The 17932-nt window shown below is 39.9% G+C and overlaps 1 protein-coding gene across 2 annotated transcripts in view; it reads right to left on the bottom strand.

Moving 5' to 3' along the window:
* znf609b (zinc finger protein 609b) overlaps positions 1-17932 on the bottom strand; it is an 80672-nt gene that overhangs the window by 43345 nt on the left and 19395 nt on the right. For both annotated transcript variants that reach the window (XM_086071475.1, XM_086071474.1), the window contains exon 2: positions 8071-8954. In XM_086071475.1, coding sequence (XP_085927601.1) covers positions 8071-8826 — 756 coding nt within the window. In that variant the 5' untranslated portion in view covers positions 8827-8954. The remainder of the gene's footprint in view (positions 1-8070; positions 8955-17932) is intronic.

Here is a 17932-nt window from a genome sequence, read left to right on the forward strand (position 1 = left end):
CACATATTCTGCCACTGATGGAAGTGGCAGCCCCTCCATTTGATCTCTTAATTTTCAATTACTTTGTTTATCTAGAACTTACCTACGGTATACATCTAACTTAACCCAGCCTTCAGAATTGGTCTCTTTCCAAAAGTGCAGAACAAACGGCAAAAACACAGCTGTTAGTTGTTCACAACCTATTCATTAGCATGTCTATGTGACAAAGGGGATTTGCAGTCTTAAAAACAGTGAAACAATTAAATAACCCTTACACCACACGTCCTGGATGGAAAATTATGGCACAATTTACCTTTGTGGTGTTTTAGCCATTCACTTAGATAATGATTCCTTGAAACAAAATTTTAAACCCTTCTTACTACAGAACACTACAATCCTTAGCATCCACATGTAAACAGGCAACATGCAATTACTCTGAAGACTCTGGTGTCCAGGCCCCACTTAGTGTATGCACATTACTTTTACAGAACATTGTGTGGGGAAAAAATGACAGAGCAACTTAGCTATGTTTTTGTCTCAATGCTGTGCCTTCCAGTATCTATTTTTACTTAACCCCTTAACTTTAGCGTCACACTGATGAGAACCTTACTGGGTGGCTCAAGTTTCTTGTTTCTGTTAGAACAAAGACAATCTCAATTTTACAAAATCTAACTTTAGAGCACAGAATTTGCTTAATGGATAGAAGAAATACATTCAGCAAATTTACCCAATGTTGTGTAGAAGTACTCATACGAGTGTGCAAACTTCACTCCAGCCATAGCAAATTACGACCCCGTTTGAGCCACCTCTCCACTCGCTGGAAGAAAATTCCACTTGTGGGGGGAAAGCCATGTCTGCTCCTCCCCACTGTGTGGGTTTTGTTCTGTTAATCAGACCACATGCCTCAAGGATTCAGGAATCCAACAAGAGCTCTCTGCCAGCTCCTCTCACAGCCGCAGCAGAGCCTGTGACATACTATTCAGTGTATAGCGGGTTAAAGAGTCTATCCATTCATAACACTGCCCAACTATCCTCAGGCAGTTTTTTACCCCCACCCAAAAGCCCACCTTCTCATACCCCACAGACAGCCTCTCCCTCATTTCACCACTCAAAAAGAACATTTTGTCTGTCTGCTGGAGAAAACCCGAGATAATCCTCAATTCCAGGATCAGATTCTAACCTGAAATTTATTAAAAGGTCACTCTTAGATACAAAGCATTAGGTACTCAAAGCTTGTCATTAATACCCAGTTTTATCCAGCTCTGTTTTACTTCCCAACAACTCTTTCACTGCAAAAGATACCGACCACTTCTTATCATAATTTGATGCTCTCATCGTAAACGAAAAGGCAAAGCAAATTCAACACAATTTGTTTTGGTTGAATTGTGTTCTCCTAACTTCCCTCCACATAACTCTTGCTACTCATGCAGTGAGGAGAGAAATGAGGGACACTGGAAATTTGCGGGCTAACAATGGAAGACAGCTGCTCTTGCTGCACATGTCTTTCATGAGCTGAATTAGTTGTACAAGCCTTTGCTCCCTTCCCCCACAAGCCTCTCTTCTAAGCAGGCTGATCCAGACACAGCAACACACTTCATGGAAAGCTTAGAGGAGAGGGAGGGAAAAACAAAGCATAACAGGGGCTTTGTTTGACAGGTCTGTGATTGCTTTCTGATAATGAAGACAAACATACATGCACATATGTAAACATGCTTACTCTAAAAAGCAGATTGTCTCAAAGAGAAATTATCTTCTGTTCTTACTCTTGAAAATCCCAACTGTTGTGACCAAATACTTGGCATAGTCTTTGGGGCTTAACTTGGAACAGACAGAACCCTTATCTACAATGAAACCATTACAACGGTTTAGAAGGTGTGCATGAAAATAAAGCTCATAGCCAAAATAAATTGGGACCAATGTCACTATTTAACAAACAAAAGACTACTGTATTCCAGTTCAGAGACAAAATATTTTGTCAATGACACATTCAGAAAAACAACACTTTTCTCAAAAAGATTTAATAAATGCTCTAACTGCAATGAAGTGAGGGTTGTTTATAATATGCAACATGACTTTCACACACAAAAGGTGACCACAGCTAGAGTTTAAAGGCCAAGCTACACCAATCCGACGTCGGCCAAATGTGACTGACGCCAACCCGTTGTGGCGTCAGCCCAGACGTCAGCACGTCGCGTAGAAAAATGATATAAATACACACCGCATCAACCCCGACTATTAAGTACCTTCAGCGCATGCGCGAGAAGTAATTCCCCTTTCCAGGGTTTCCATCAGTACTGTTTATTCGCGTTCAATTCCTCTTCTTGCCCCGTGCATAATAATCAAATGCCCAGCCGCCCGACACGCCGATTCAACATAGACAAATTTGCTGAAAACACCCCCCCCCCGACGTAGTCCAACTCTATCCGACTTTACGACAGTAATTTATACACTGATCAGACGGCGCATGCCGTGGGCAGAACGCTGTCCGACTTCTAACGTCGGATTGGTGTATCTAGGCCTTAAGAGTTAGGGTACCAATTGATAAGGATTTGTATTATCCTTGTAGTTATCCCAAACTACAGGGTGCCTGGTCTGCTCATTAATCTCGTACAACGACCGTCACTGTGGTTAGGATAGTTAAATGTCAAGAGTCGCAATGGCGATAAGATAGTTTGAATTCTTAACATTCAAGTCTAGATTTTGAAGAAGATACATAGAGAACACATAAACGCTTCTTAAAATTTGTGAACTGGAAAACAATATCAGGTCGTGCAGTGGTAAATATAAATAGACGAAATACCCGTGCACTGCATTTGGCATTAACAGCAATGGTGGCTCTTTCATTAAAGTGCATCTATTTCTTCCTCTCCTCCTTTCTGAACGTAGCACTGGCAATGTAATTTTCCATGAGAGCTGCTCCATTTATCAAGGCCAGTGCCAGATCAAGGCAGCTGAGGAATGCCTCACGCCTCTACAAATGTATAATGAGAGGTGGGTGAGTGAGATGCACTCAGAAGTGGATACTACTTGTGTGAAGAAACTGGAGAAGATTTATTCTGCATCTGCGCTCCAATGATTTGGGGAGCTTTAACTTCATACACTATCAATGAAGCTACACTGTCACACCCAATCCACGGAGAAAAGGCTTGCTGGCCACATGCATACTAATCGGTCTTATTACTATTAATGCTCGAGACAGGACAGCTATCCATTACAAATTAATATCCAGAGTCCACACGACAAAGCCTGATACATTTCCCATTTCACTTTCAAATCCCTTTCCCCTGAATATTTCTTTACCTTTTTCTAGTGGCTAATGGATGGATGGATGAATGGATGGATGGATGGATTTGAAAAGCATGCATTAAGAAAAGTATGAAGACTGCTAATGTTTAAAAACATAATTTTGGACCACAGTTCCCCACTGTGTGTCAGGTACTATATGTTTGTCCTGTATGTCATTCCAAATCCACAAAATAGCAAGCACAACAAAGTCATGTCTGCCATGACATGAATTGGGTATATGCCCTGGAGGAGGCGGGACCTCCGACACACATCTACGCTGTTTCCGGTTAATGTTGCAACGTAATAGGCCGTGTCCCAAAAACTTTGACTGCCAACCTTGTGCACCTCAATTGCGTGTTCCCGTTAATGGGTGCAAGTGTGTAGGATGTCTCAGTTCTCCGAGTGCGTCTCAGAGTGCTTTGGAGAACTGAGACACCTTACACACTCAACGGGAAAGCGTAATTGAAGAGCACAAGGCAGTGCGAGTATTGAGAGTCGGACACGGCAACAGTAACCGAAACAGCGTAGGTGTGTGACTTATGGAAGTCGAAAGTCTGTGGCATCTACCCCATGGGGACATTACAAATTAAAACTATACCCGGTGCACAAATAGCGAAGATCCGCGTATAATTGATGCCCACATTTTTATGCATTTAAAAAATAATAATTTTTTTTTAAGAAATAATCCAATTCACAACTCGAATGGTGCCGAATTGCAAGTATTTGGAGATGCACTGTAGAGGAAACATGTTTATAATCTCCCTGCCCCCACCCTCACTTTAATTTCCCCCCTGAAATTAAATCAAGGTGCCACTTGAGTGTGGTTGCGGACCGTTGCCCAGGCTGATCTATGTCAATCTGAAGTTCAAAGTGTGTCAAAATCAGTGGCACAGAAAATGAGGATAAAAGTTAACAGCTCAGCTCAGTTAGGTTTTTATTATTCCCAATAGAATTAGTTAGTCAACACACACAAAACGTTTATGAGATTTGCAATTATCAACTACTTCTGTGTTTCTAATCAGGGAGCCGAGACACACTAGTGTGCCTTGAGATTGTCTGGGGTGCTGTACTTTCACTTATAGTGTCATTAAAAAAATATTAATTAATAACAAATATACTGTATTTCTGTCCACCTATCTATGCCAACAACACATAGTGACAGGTAGAATAAATGCTGTTACATTATTGGTTGACTTTTGTAAGAATTTCAGGTATGTGTTCAATTAAACAGGACTTGAGACTGCGAGCAAAAAAACAGATTAAGAATTTTCATCTGGTCGTAATGTACAGATATTGTGCATGGTCATGAGCCACATTTGCCAAGAAAAGGTCTGAATCGTAGACAGTGAAGACTTAGAACCCTTTTGACCAAACTGTTGAAAATAATGAGAATAGAGGAGGTAGCAAGTTTTAGTTACATAGCCTTTACCACAATTCAGCAATGATAACAATACCAAGCATTGTGAATGAGCTTGGTGACCTGACCAAAAATATGATCACAGGTAGGCATGAAGAATTGAATGGCATGTGTCAAGGCTGTCATATTGCAGCAGCCGAGGCTAGGACACACTAGCAGACAGCCTCCACTTTCACAAGGACAGTAGATTTTCTGTTTGTGGATGGCTAATATTAATTGTCATTTGGTTGTCAATGCTGTTTAAGTCTGCTGAACTGAACAAATATAATTTGCCATATTATCATGTGGTGTGAAGATGGATGTTTTCAAAACATATGATTTTATAGTGCTCATTAATCCCTCAAGGAAAAATAATTAACATGCAGCAGAAAACCATGTCACACATGCAAGTATAGATTTCAAAGTGAAAATGACGTACAAAGAGTGCAACTTTTTTGATTTTGGGGGTTGGATTTGTGTCTTGTTCAAGCATATCTCCGAATCTGCAACAACCACTTGCTATTTTACATTTTGTCCGCAGCAGGACTCGAACTATAGGCCTCAATATACCAATCCAATGCCAGCCAAATGCGACGACACCTACCGCCTGTGGCGCCAGGACATCACGCCTGAAAAATGACGTAAATACACACCCAACACACAGACACCAACGCAGACTATTAAGTACCTTATGTGCATGCGTGGGATATCATACCCCTTCTTCCATACCATCGTCCGCGGAAGTCACTATTCCTCACTATCAGAAAAAGGCAACCGGAGAGCTCTTTATGAAGATGGGATATAAAAACGTAAACAATGCTTGGCTTTCGCAATCTTTTTCGCAATTCACTCACAAAGTACTCCGACGCAAAGCACACCCTCAGCAGCCCTCAGGCTCTTTACAGAATATCGTGCATGCAATATAAAAGTAAATCCTACCTACTAGTTGCGTCTCCATGTCTTGCCATAGTTTGGCATTTATCACTCGATTGACATACCCTTTAACGGAAACGTAAAATAATAATGGAAAGACATCTGCCATATCATACAATTAGCGGTTTCTTAGCGTCCTAAATTATTGATTGAACATGAGTTCAGGAAAGCGTTGTGTTGATGTTGGTCGCAACTACAATGTCATTCAAAGAAACGTCTAAAAGGGAAGTCAAGCTAGCCATCAAACCACGACGTGGGCGAACTTCAAAGTACCGGTAAAAGTGTGCTAAGGCTATTTGCATTGTCGTCAATGTATTACTACTACATATAGTATTTGGTAATTTGGTAAACTTTATTTTGAAGTTAGGCTTAGCGTGTTACATTGAGTATGTTTCAGCTTCAGCTTCAGCATGACTCGTCATGTCAGAATGGTATCGACTGTGAATGCACACTTTGTTTTTTTCCATTTTGCAAGCAGGATTCTCTCACATCTGAGAGAGTGGTGACAAGCGGAGTGCTCACTTACAGTGGGGTGGATCTTGGGTAAGCACAAGAAGCCATTATCAGATAAAGAAATAAAAACATGCATAAGACAACAAAAAGCGGAAATGGCAGCTAATATTATAAGCTAATAACGTCCGTTTTATTCTGCTACATATTCCAATCTATGTTAAAATTAAAATGGCATTTTTTCAGTTAAAATTTTGTTAAGATTTTGACTAGAAAGCACATTACAGTGTTATTGCATGTGGCCTAACCAGCATCAATAAACGGACCTTTGGCTGAAAAAGTCTTAGTGGCCTGGTAAACTTTGTACTTCAGTTGTGCCAATTATTACATGGAGGCTAGCCTCATTCAAATTAATAGGGGGAATATTTAGCATTGAATATTTGTACTATTTAATTATTGTAGTTTACTTCTGTGTTGTCACTGCCTGATATCAACAATTGCATAGTAATATATGTGCAATTGGACATTTGCACGTGCGTTTAGTTAATATTGTACACAGTCATTTTAGATATGCAACACTTGAAATGTACATATAAATAGACTCGAAAACCGGATATAGGCCCATAATTTGGAATTGGCCACTACACTTAGACAGCATTAATGGTTTCCTTTTAAATCCATTGCGGCAAGGCACAGAGGCAAACTCATAAATAATTAGGTTACTGATACAATGCCTAGGGCCTGCCCAAGCAAAGATCTTCTTGAAATATTCTTGTACAACAAACAAGCCAAGGCAAGCTGTCCTGGATTTAATGATAGTTTTGTTTTTGTTTTAGTAACTATTTAGCTGTTCTTATGCTCACAAACAAATGTTGTTGTTCAAAATTGAATGGCAAATATAAAGATTGTTTGTGAGTTTCTGCTGAACGTCTTTGCAACGTTTTGCAGTCTTGAACAAAACCTGACGAAATACCAACAGTCGCTACATGCACGCAAGCCTGTGCCACTCAGTGAGATACGGGTTCAAGGAATCAAATAGCCTTCCTTACACACCATCCCCCCCTGCTAGGTTTAGAACAGCAGGAAAACGATGAAGGCTTGCTTTTCACAAACTCCCTCCCCCACACACTGCTCCAATAGGCATAGCTGGGTCTTGTGGGATTTAGAATGGAACAAGATGACACACAAAAACTGTCCTCAGTACCGCACTGTTCTTCTGTCTTTCAAATTGTGAGAGCATGAAAAGGGTGCTTGGAGGCGTATAATACACATAGTGATAGATCCGCTCTATGAGTGAACAAGATAAGTATGACTGAATAACTACACAGATCATTACATTGTTCTAATGTAACAATGTGACAGTGTTCAAATTATGCTACCCAAAAATGAAACAAGATGTGATGGATTAACTTCTTGTGCTATGTAACTCTTGGGTTTTAAAGATATACAGTAAGATATACATTTGGAGTCTGTGGGGGGAAAAAAGTGACATCCAAAACTAAGCATTTGAGGACAATTTTTTTTAATATGAAGGTTAACACGGGGGAAGACGGGAATTTGTACTGCATCATGGATGGATCATGTCAGAAAGCTAGAAATTTGAACAGACTTTACAATTCCAAGTTCTAAAACCCCATAATCCTCAATCCTGACATAACCACAGCCAATTTCAAAGACAATTTACACAGATGAATTCAACAAACTTTTGTTAAGACAGGAACTATTAAATGAAACGTTATGTTAATATTGCTTTTCAAACTCATTAATTTTTTTTGTTGACTTGTTGATCCAACCCATTCAATTATGGCAACTTGACTTGAAATTAAATGAAAATGTCTCAATCTTTACTGCTATGACTATTCTAAATTTGGTGGCATTTTAAAATGGCAAACTATCATCCTATTACTGCAAAGATAGCAAATCTCAACTAAAGCTCTGAAATCAATTCAAATCAATCACAGAATGACAATAAACTATAGCCTAGAAAGTAAACCTTGCATTGTAGTGTATGAAGTAAAATAACATACCTTTTCATTTTTCACCTTCTTCAAGGCCTTGCAGTCAGCATTACCGTTTTCAATCTCCTCCGGCTCAGTTTTTGCGGTTAATGCTGGTAATATCCCAACAGGTTCAAGAGCAATATTCCCAATTTGATTGGCTTCCACTACGTCTGTTGATTGTGTGCCCTCGAAGGGTGTATTACGACAGTTCCCCAGAGCAACTTGAACTTGAGACACAACCTCCTTCTCCACTCCAGTAATTGCCACAACTGCTGCTCCCTCTGTTTTGTCCTTTTTACTTTTGCCCGGTGCCCCTTCTTTGTCCTTTTTCCCACTCAGAACACCTCTGGAGGTTTTGCCCCCCTTTTCTATGTTTTTCCCAGAGGTCGAATTGTTGCCTGCAACCATTGCACTCACTGCCGTGCCAGTTGGCTCACCTTGAGTCCGTCCTGTAGTTTCCTTTTTCGCTCCATCACCAGCTGAAGCTTTGTTATTGTCTTTAGAGTTTTTACTGCGCTTGTATTTGGATTTACTTTCCTTGCCTTGAGAGCCAGATACTGGACTAACAAACCTGATGTTGTCAGGCAATGCTGCTACTGCACTGGGTGGTGCCGCCATGCTGTCCTTGGTTCCAGACATCTCAAGTTTGTCCTTCTCTAAGTCAGCGTCAAGGTCAATAATCAGATTTCCAACACCGATATCCCATTCATCCCCGCTGTCATAAGTGTCCACCGCATTAGAGTCCACACCTTTCCCGCCTGCAGTGCCACCACTTAGGGACATTTTAGTGCCAACGGCCCAGAATTGCCTCGGTGAGGTCCAACGCTATCTCGGACGGTTGGGACTCAGGGGCAGGGGTTAAAGAATCTTCACGGTCTAATCGTTCCTGTTCCATTTGGCCACATTTTGTTCTGAAAAGAAAACACAATTGAATATAGTCAAAGATATATAATCATTCAGACATCATTCATTTAGAACCTAGCATTTCATTACTTACAAAAGAAAATGTTTTCACATAAGCCAGTCATTCTGAGATGATCAGTGTGCAAATCCCTATAATACTACCCACTGGTGTAACAGAAACCCTTTCTTCATAATCACGTCCCCCAGTTACCATGACAACTGTGGGAAATGTAGCCTAAATCCTGCTTTGACAAGGTGGCCCACTGCTCTGAATGACTGGATGTGTTTTCATATGACACTGCTGTTAGTGTCACTAGTGATAAACTCCCACATTGTTTATGGAGCCGTGCTTGTTCAACTCAAGATGACACTGTTAATCTGTTGGTTTTAAAACCAAACAAACAAACAAAATAAATAAAGCAGTTCATGTCAAAGAGCCAAATTATTGCACCAAATATGGATTTAAGATTAAAATATTTCAGATCAAATAAAAAACATCCATTATGTCAATTTGCTAGTGTGTTAAACTCAGAAAAAAATGATTATCTGGCACCTTGAACATGAAGTATTTAGAAAGCTTACTATGTTAACAGTGTATTTTGTGTGTGTGTGCTTGCGTGCGTGAGTGCTCATAATCACTTGTTAAACCATGTGTATGTACAATGTTTAATTTCAGTATACTGAAAGGAATAGGAACTGTTCAAAACTTGGTTATGTCTTTAACCGCTGGTTAAGTAGATTTAACCGACCGTTAACGGCACTGTTATCTTGTTTTTCAAAACTATGTTAACTTTAACTAGCTGTTAAAGTTAACACACCTTAGGACCGCCGCTAACTTTTTAACAGTGCGGTTAACTCTGTGTTCATGGCTAATGCTGCTTTCAGAGAGTCTTGGCTCGGCTTGACTTTGGTGATTATTCTGATGAAGTGTTAACGCTTAGCAGTAATACAATGCCAAGTCTCATGATGAGTCAAAAGATAAAAAATAAAAAAATGCTTTTTAAGATGATTAAAAATGGACACATTTGCTAGTAAACATCTTGATGTATGGAGAAACATTCTTTGGGCTGACAAGGCAAAATGTGCAAAAGTATTTGATCATGCCCAACAGTCATACATAGTGGTGGCATTGTAATGGTGTGGGGAGTTGCTGCTCTTTCAAGACCTCGACAACTTGCTGGGATTAATGGAAACGATAATTTCTACCCAGCAATTCTGCTGGTGAATATCTGACCATCGGTTTGTACCCTCAAGCTCAAGTGCACTTAGGTTGCGCCGCAGGACAGAGATCTGAAACATTATCTAGTCCACATCTGAATGCACAAAAAACAAGGTCCATACTTAAACCTCAAACTGTCAGTTCATGCACAAAAACCTTTCAATATGTCCAAGTCAATCCATGAGAAAAGAGTAGCCACAATTCCACAGCGGGCAAAAGGTTCAACACCAGTAATTGCAATTGCTTGATTGCCGTTATTGCTGCCAAAAGGTGACTTAGTCAATTATAAGGTTCAGGAAGTAATCAGTTTTTCACACAGGGTATTGATTTTTCCCTCTTAATAAAAAAAAATCATTATTTAGGAAATGTATTTTACATTTACCTGGGTTGTCTTTGTGATATAGTAAAATTGGTTTGATGAGTTTAAGCATTTAAGTCAACATGCTTGCATGCATGCCTGGTTTGCAACTTAGTTATTTTTATAATTGTTTTCTTTAATCAAACAGTCACACTTTTGCTGATACATTTTGATTGATGTTCATTGGGCGGTCCTGTTTAAAGCATAATTAAATATAATTCACTATTAAGAGAACCAACCATTTCAAAACCTAAAAACTTTGCTGAACTGTTTACGAGATGAAAAAGGAAAAGCTTGGTTTATCCTGCTGGTCATTTTTTAAAGGCTGCAGTTCTCAGCAGAGCATTTAGTATGTTATAAACTTTCTTCAGTTTCAGTGCGTGACAAATGCTGCAGTGACATGGTTGGCTGACCAGCATAACTGCAATATAAATCAAATTACACTTAAGATGAGGAAGAAAAAAGTGGGTGTGCACACCAGCAGCAAAACCCAATTCATGCATTGGATTTAGTGAGAAACAGTGTCAAGTGCTTATTACACATCTAATATTTTTCTTCCACAAAGGAACAACAAAAAAGGACCGATTATATATTATTTCACCTTCCAACCAAACATTGAATGCAATTAATTACACACACATATGATCTACTTACTAAACCGTTTTTTTTTTTATAGCCAACTATCTTAACACAGTTCTTCCAATTCATCTGAAAAATTATTTGTAATGCGAACCACCCATCTTGAATGTTTATGAACGGGTAGATGTGGAGCTACGTTAGGTCGGAGCAATTATCTGGAGGTTGAACTATCAAAATTAGGAGTTGCCGATGTGTTTGGCAGACTGCGTTGAACAATTATTGTCCATGCATCTTGACACCACTTAGTCACAATGGTCAGTCACCATTCATAGCTCAGTACACCCATCCATAGTGGTACTCCAGGACTGGGTAACGCTAACTTTAGAAGGTATGTATCAACAGTATGTATTAAAAAAGCAATGAGAATATATTTTCAAGTTTTCTGTGGCATACTAAAAACTGCCATTTGGCAGTATACTGTAAGATACAATGCAAATACTAACAGTAAAAACAAAACACAAACAAACAAAAAACAACGGAACTTAGCAAAGAACTAACATTTTCGGTCAATGTTCTGCATTAACAGCACTGACATGGAATGAAAGTGTGCAAAGTTAACTAGACCAGGGATTCTTAACCTTTTTTACCTTGGGGCCCAACTTTTCTTAGGGGGAGGAAAAAAGCACGAACATCTTTACCAGATAAAAATGCACGAAGCGCCTCGCTGTTCAACATTCAACAAGGAAGCGGTGAGTAATTCCGCGAGAACAGAATAAATTGCAGCGTCCATTCGTCTATGGGTGTATTCAGACCAGAAAAGTCCTTAAGTCCGCTTGTTTGGTCCGTACAAAAAGCGGACTTTATTTTTTTTAATTTGGTGCGGTTCACTGTGCTTTTTGCAAGTGAACTATATTGCGTAATAATGTCGACCCACGTGACGACCTGTGCTCCCATTTGACAAAAAATGACAAGGGCTGAACGAAACCCGGAAATAGAAGAAAATAGATGAAATTCTGACGCGCTGCATTACTTTCCTGCATATTTTTGCCGTTATTAGATGCAAGATATTTGCGAGCTTCAAGAGCAGCTAATTCAACAGAGGTTCCGCGACGCCGTTTCTAATTTTGGAACAGCTTCGTCGATTGCGCGCAGTAACCCGAAGGAGCCGTTGCACTTTGCTGCCCCGCCCCACAAAATGCTGACAGCAGCGTGGTTAAACAGAATACGAAGGATTAGGAATGAATTTAGCCCAATACTAAATCTATTGCCCGGTATTAGATTGTTTTTCTACACGGGGAGGGGGACATATTTTAAAAATACCCTGCTACATGTGTACAAAGCCTCAATTGAAAGCTGCTTGTGGCCGTCACGGCCCAGAGTTACAAAACTGAAATTACTTTGCGGCCCACTAGATCAGTGATTCTCAACCCCGGTCCCTGAGTACCCCTATCCAGACAGAAATATCTCCCTGTAAAACAGCCTAATTTCTCACAAAATCAAGTTAGCAATAGCAATGCCAAGCACCATGTAAAGTGAAACAGCCAGTTAATCGAAGCACATCCACAAAGCCAATCTTTTTTTTGCACCATTCTTTGTGAAAAGTACGAATAATTCTATGGCCCTTTGCTGAAGATCTGGTAGCTAAGGCATTGGTCTCCCATCCTTCAAAAGATGGCGTTTTTCCTCAAAAGAAAGGCGTGAAAATAGTTTTATATTCTCCAGAGTGGCGTCATCTTACCGCTTTTCTGTGCACTAAGTGTGTTTTGAATTCACGAATGCACCGTGCGAATGTACGTTCGCATAGGAATAATAAAGCGACGTAAAAATACTGCGTAGCGATCTGCCTATTTGCGTAAAGGACTTTTCTACTAGGAAACTGACTATACATGCGTGATCACACATCGCCACGCGGACAGGGGTGGAAAAAGCACAGTAGCTGTGTGCCTTTAGGAGGATCATTTTTGCAGCATTTTTGCCTGCAGGCCAGATGAAGTAATGAGTCATTTTTAATTGAGGTATGAAAATCATCAAATGTTGTCACTTTTAAACCTAGGTAGTGTAGGCTTTCTGAAATGAAAGAAATAATTAAAATAAATAGAAAAGGCCAAACGGTTTCAACTTTAATTTCAGCCTGGGGTAGGCAGTGCCTACCTTGTCTATCCAGACCGCACATCACTAGCTCATAAGTTTACATACTCCAAGGGCATGTAAACTTTCACACATAACTGTATGCTTGTGAGTCATGGACACTAACAGCAGAACTGCAGAAGAAGATACAGGCAGTGGAAATTAGATGTTTCAGATAACTCCTTGGCATCTCATACACAGGTCATGTCACAAATGAAGAAGTTTGCAGAAGGATCTCAACATGTGAAGCAAGCATTATGAAGGTCTCTTGACCACAGTGAAGAAAAGTAAGCTAAAATGGTATAGACTTGTGACACAATCAAGTAAGCTGTCAAAGACCGTCCACCAAGGGACAGTTCAGGGGAAGAGCAGATGAGGTAGACAGTGGAAGAAGTAGGCAGACAATATTATGGACGGACGGGAGAGAACTTTGCACAGACCCAGGCCATTGGCCACGGCCGTAAATTATGGAGGGCTATTGTGAATTGTTCATTGATGAAGTGCCCCTACCACCCCGGGGTTAAGGGATTTGCAATTCGTGATGGCTTCGTGATGCAGCTATTTTGCATGATTTGTGTAAGAAACGCTATAGATCATTCATATGAACTCTGGTTGTGAGAAAAATCATTTTACTTCTGCACTAGCTTCTTTCTACAGATAACTCTCCAGTGGAACAACAGTCAATAGCAGCTTTTGGAGGGTGGAGAGATGCAGCTGTCCCTGTTTGACTATGAAAACAGTTGTGGGGTCTAATTTGTCCAACACCTCCACAAAGGAGAGGCTGTAACTCTATCAGCAGTTGACCTACTGTACTGCCCTCAGCTGGAATTGCCATGCAAGCCCTTTTGAAAAAGCCCCCACTGAGGGAAATGTCCCAGTGAGATTCTCATTGAACGAAAGGCATGCGGGTTGTGCAACACCCACAGTCCTTGTCCTTTTTCACAGATCCAGTTTCACTGAGTTATCTATGACAAGGGACCACATGGGGTGAAATCTACTTTGAACTTTAACACTCATTTACCAAACAAAAGGGACTCTATCATAACTTTTGTGGTAGAAAGACAAAAGAGAATTGGTAGTAAACTGTTTCCATTTCTCCCTGTTTGGACCCAGCTGTAAACCAATGTAACCACTGAGCTATTTCATTGCATTTACTTGGCCAAGCAACACTGGGAGAGATGTACATGGAGCATAAGAAGAAAAAGTACACAGTGTCCAAGCTTAACACACTGCTGAATCTAGACAGAATGAAATTGCCAGTTGTATTTATTTTGGATGCTATGTGCTCAGCATTTCAATTGGAATTTACTTGCGACCCTGGAAAAGTTCACTCGCAGTTAATTTCAACTGTTCTCATGATTTATTACTCAACTATTCACTGATTGCTGAGTGGCTTTGGGAGAAAATATCTGGTTATTTGACACAGCAATCGTTGTGAACAACACAGTAACCCCAAATTGTGTAGTTTGAGCACGCCATTAGATGAAAAATATTCACCCGGGGGGTAACGGGCGTCATGCTGCCATGGCAGTCCACGGTGCACCTTGGATCGGCCAAGATTTTTCATTTCAGTGCATCCCTCGTTTTCCATATTAACTCAATACATTTTGTAGTTATGTAGAACAATAGTGAATTACAATTACTTCTCAGAACAAGTGCATTAGCAGTAGAAACATAATCCTCCCCATTTCCCAAAGCTCTGGGAGTTAAACTATGACAGAGGGAGCACTGTGTTTGACCCCAAAGTCCACAGTAAGTCGTGACCTCCCATGGGCCCTAAACTCAGTAGATTAAAACCTGAAAATACATCATAAGAAATAGAGTTGAACTAATGAAGAACACTTTTCTTTATTTGGGCATATCCTCACGTCTGATACTATTGGAAACATAGCACTGCCTGCAAGATCTATCATGGCATTCTTGCTCACGCAACAACTTTGCAGGATCTCTGTGTTAAAGAGGATACAATGAAACTTGAATGGTAGGGCTGTCATGAACACATATTTTTAGAATTGGTTATCCTTTTAATCCTTTTATTATTCCATCAATTGTTCATACTTTTAAAGCCTGGTTTGATAAACTTGCAATTTTTATTTCGTTCAAATTTGCCTGTTTACTACACTTTACGGTGTCAAATTTAAAGGACATTTTCACTTTCACTTTACAGGGACTAAAACAAGTGATTTTGTTTGAATAAAAAAATGTCAATTTGAATACAGTGGCTGGGACCTACATAAAGCGAATATTATGAGCTCAAACATGAAAGGGAGAGCAGCATGTCAGAGTACTATGTTGTGCTTTAAAGTGGAAATAAGGGCTGCTAGATTATGGAAAAAATAATAATCACAATCATATTGGTAATAATTAAAATTACGATTATTCAAATCGATTATTTATTTTTTGTTTAAAACAAGAAAATGTTTAAACATTTGAAAATATTAACACAAATAAAATTATTTGAAACACTAAAAGTATGTAAGTTCCTTTTGGACCAAACAGAATTTATAATACATATTATTTATGTTAGCAAAAATTTTAAGTTAGGGTGCAGAGTGTGCAGTATGGCTTGTGGGGTGCAAGCTAGTTTTGACAGGGGTGTGTGGGTGTGCCTCAAAACAACTCAAAATTAATATTATTAGGGCTGCAGCTATTGCATATTTTGGTATTCGGATATCCTACTGAAAATTCTAGTGAATAATCAGGTATTTGGCTAGAAATAAAAATATGCCTACAGTCAAGCTTATGAACCCTGCAGGAATGGTCAGATTTTTTGTATAAAATATTAAAATAACCTTATTAAATGTTTAGTTGTACCCAAATCTAAAATACTGCCATTGAAAATAATGGACTTGAACAAAAAGAATGATAACATTGTCATTCATTCTTGAACAAAAGTTGTTGGTTTAAGAACAACTCAGGTTTCATGGGTGCAAAAGTATGTGAACCTCTCACTTAATCGGACAGTGAACCTCCTTTTGCAATGAGAACTCCAAACACTTTCTTTAGTGATCTATCAAGTCTTTCACATCTACTTTGGGGTAATTTCCTTGCAAAATGCATCCAGTTGAAAGAGATTGGATGGGCGTCTAGCATAAACTGCCTGCTTCAGCTCTCGTCACAGTATTCAGCATTCAGTCATCAAAATCAAGGACGCGTCTGTCGAGGAAGGACGCATCTGTACTTGGTCCCGCACTCGCTCGTGACTTCTAACAATTTTGTTGACATTGGGATTTTTAACTACATTGCTGCAATATGCCTGGTGGAAAAAGAGCTGACGAAATTGAGGCGATAAGATCTTCTATTGCAAAACAAAAAAAAAAGGTCACCGAAATACTTGAAATGAAAAAGAGCATCGAGCCACTTCTGCAAGAAATTCCGCAGTTGAAGAAGAGACACAAGAAAAAGATCGACGCATTGTCACCTTGGAACAAAAAGTGGATGATTTGGAACATAATCTTCGAATCAACGATGTGATAGTTACAGGTATACAGATTAAACCGCGGCCAGCACAAGTGCAGTTGATTCTGACCAAGCTTCAGCGAACGAGACTGTGAAACAGAAAGTAACAACTCGACTCAGAGATTTGGGATTAATTGTGGATCCAGCGCACATTCAGATGTTCTTTTCGCTTCCAACTGGGGGGACACGACCACCGGCAGTTCTGATCAGGTTTGTTGACAGGAAGAAAAAGATTAACAGCTTAAGGTTAACATGTCTACGTCAATGAAAATCTCACTAAACGAAATGCTGACATTGAATGCAAGCCGATCTACTCTTCTGGAAGCCACATATGTGAAAGCTGATCCAAGGTCAGCAAAGACACTACTGGTGAAGGAGCATGCGCTCTCCTTGGCTCCTCGCCTGGTTGGGTGGGCCTGTTGGTGGCGTCCGGGAACCGATTTACCAATTCCAAATGATTGGTACTAGCTGCAACTTACACACAGACATTACTCAAGATGAACTGAGCGAGGAGTGTGCAGACTTATGTCTGGGATTGATAACGACATGAATCAATGACTATCATAATCAATGTATATGACTGATGCGTGTAGTAAGAATTGATGGGGACGGGTTACTAATAAGCCATGGCTTCTACCCGTCAGCCCTTCTTTCGAATGTCAATGTTGCAAATGATATTATGTGATAGATGTAACCTGTAAAAATGTGTACGAAAGGAAAAAATTAATAAAACAAACAAAACAAGTATTTTGAAAGAATTTAAGTCAGGATTTTGACTGGGCACATCCAAAACATGAATCTTGTTGTTCTTCAGCCATTCCTTGGTTGTATTGCTGGAATGCTTTGGATTATTATTATGTTGCATGATCCATCTTCCAGGCTGTAACTTCACAAAGGACGGCTTCAGGTTATGTTCCAGGATTTCACAATATTTCTCTGAATTCATGATTTTCTGGATTATGTGGAGTTGTCCAGGTCCTGGGGATGAAAAGCCAGCCCAGAACTCAACATTCTCACCACCCTTCTTCACTGTTGGGAGAAGGTTCTTTTGCTGGTATGCAGCGTTGACTTTTCACCAAACATGACCGTTTTAGTTGTGACCAAACAGTTCAATTTTGGACTCATCTGTCCACAGAAGGGACTTCCAAAAAGCTTCAGTGTTGTCCAGGTACTCGCTGGCAAAATTGAGATGAGCAGCTTTGATCTTTTTTGTGAGCAGAGGCTTCTACCTAGCAAGCCTTCCA

Source organism: Leptonotus elevatus, chromosome 3 (genome assembly GCF_054856555.1).
Source record: "Leptonotus elevatus isolate MCC_2025b chromosome 3, RoL_Lele_1.0, whole genome shotgun sequence".
Taxonomy (NCBI): Eukaryota; Metazoa; Chordata; class Actinopteri; order Syngnathiformes; family Syngnathidae; genus Leptonotus; species Leptonotus elevatus.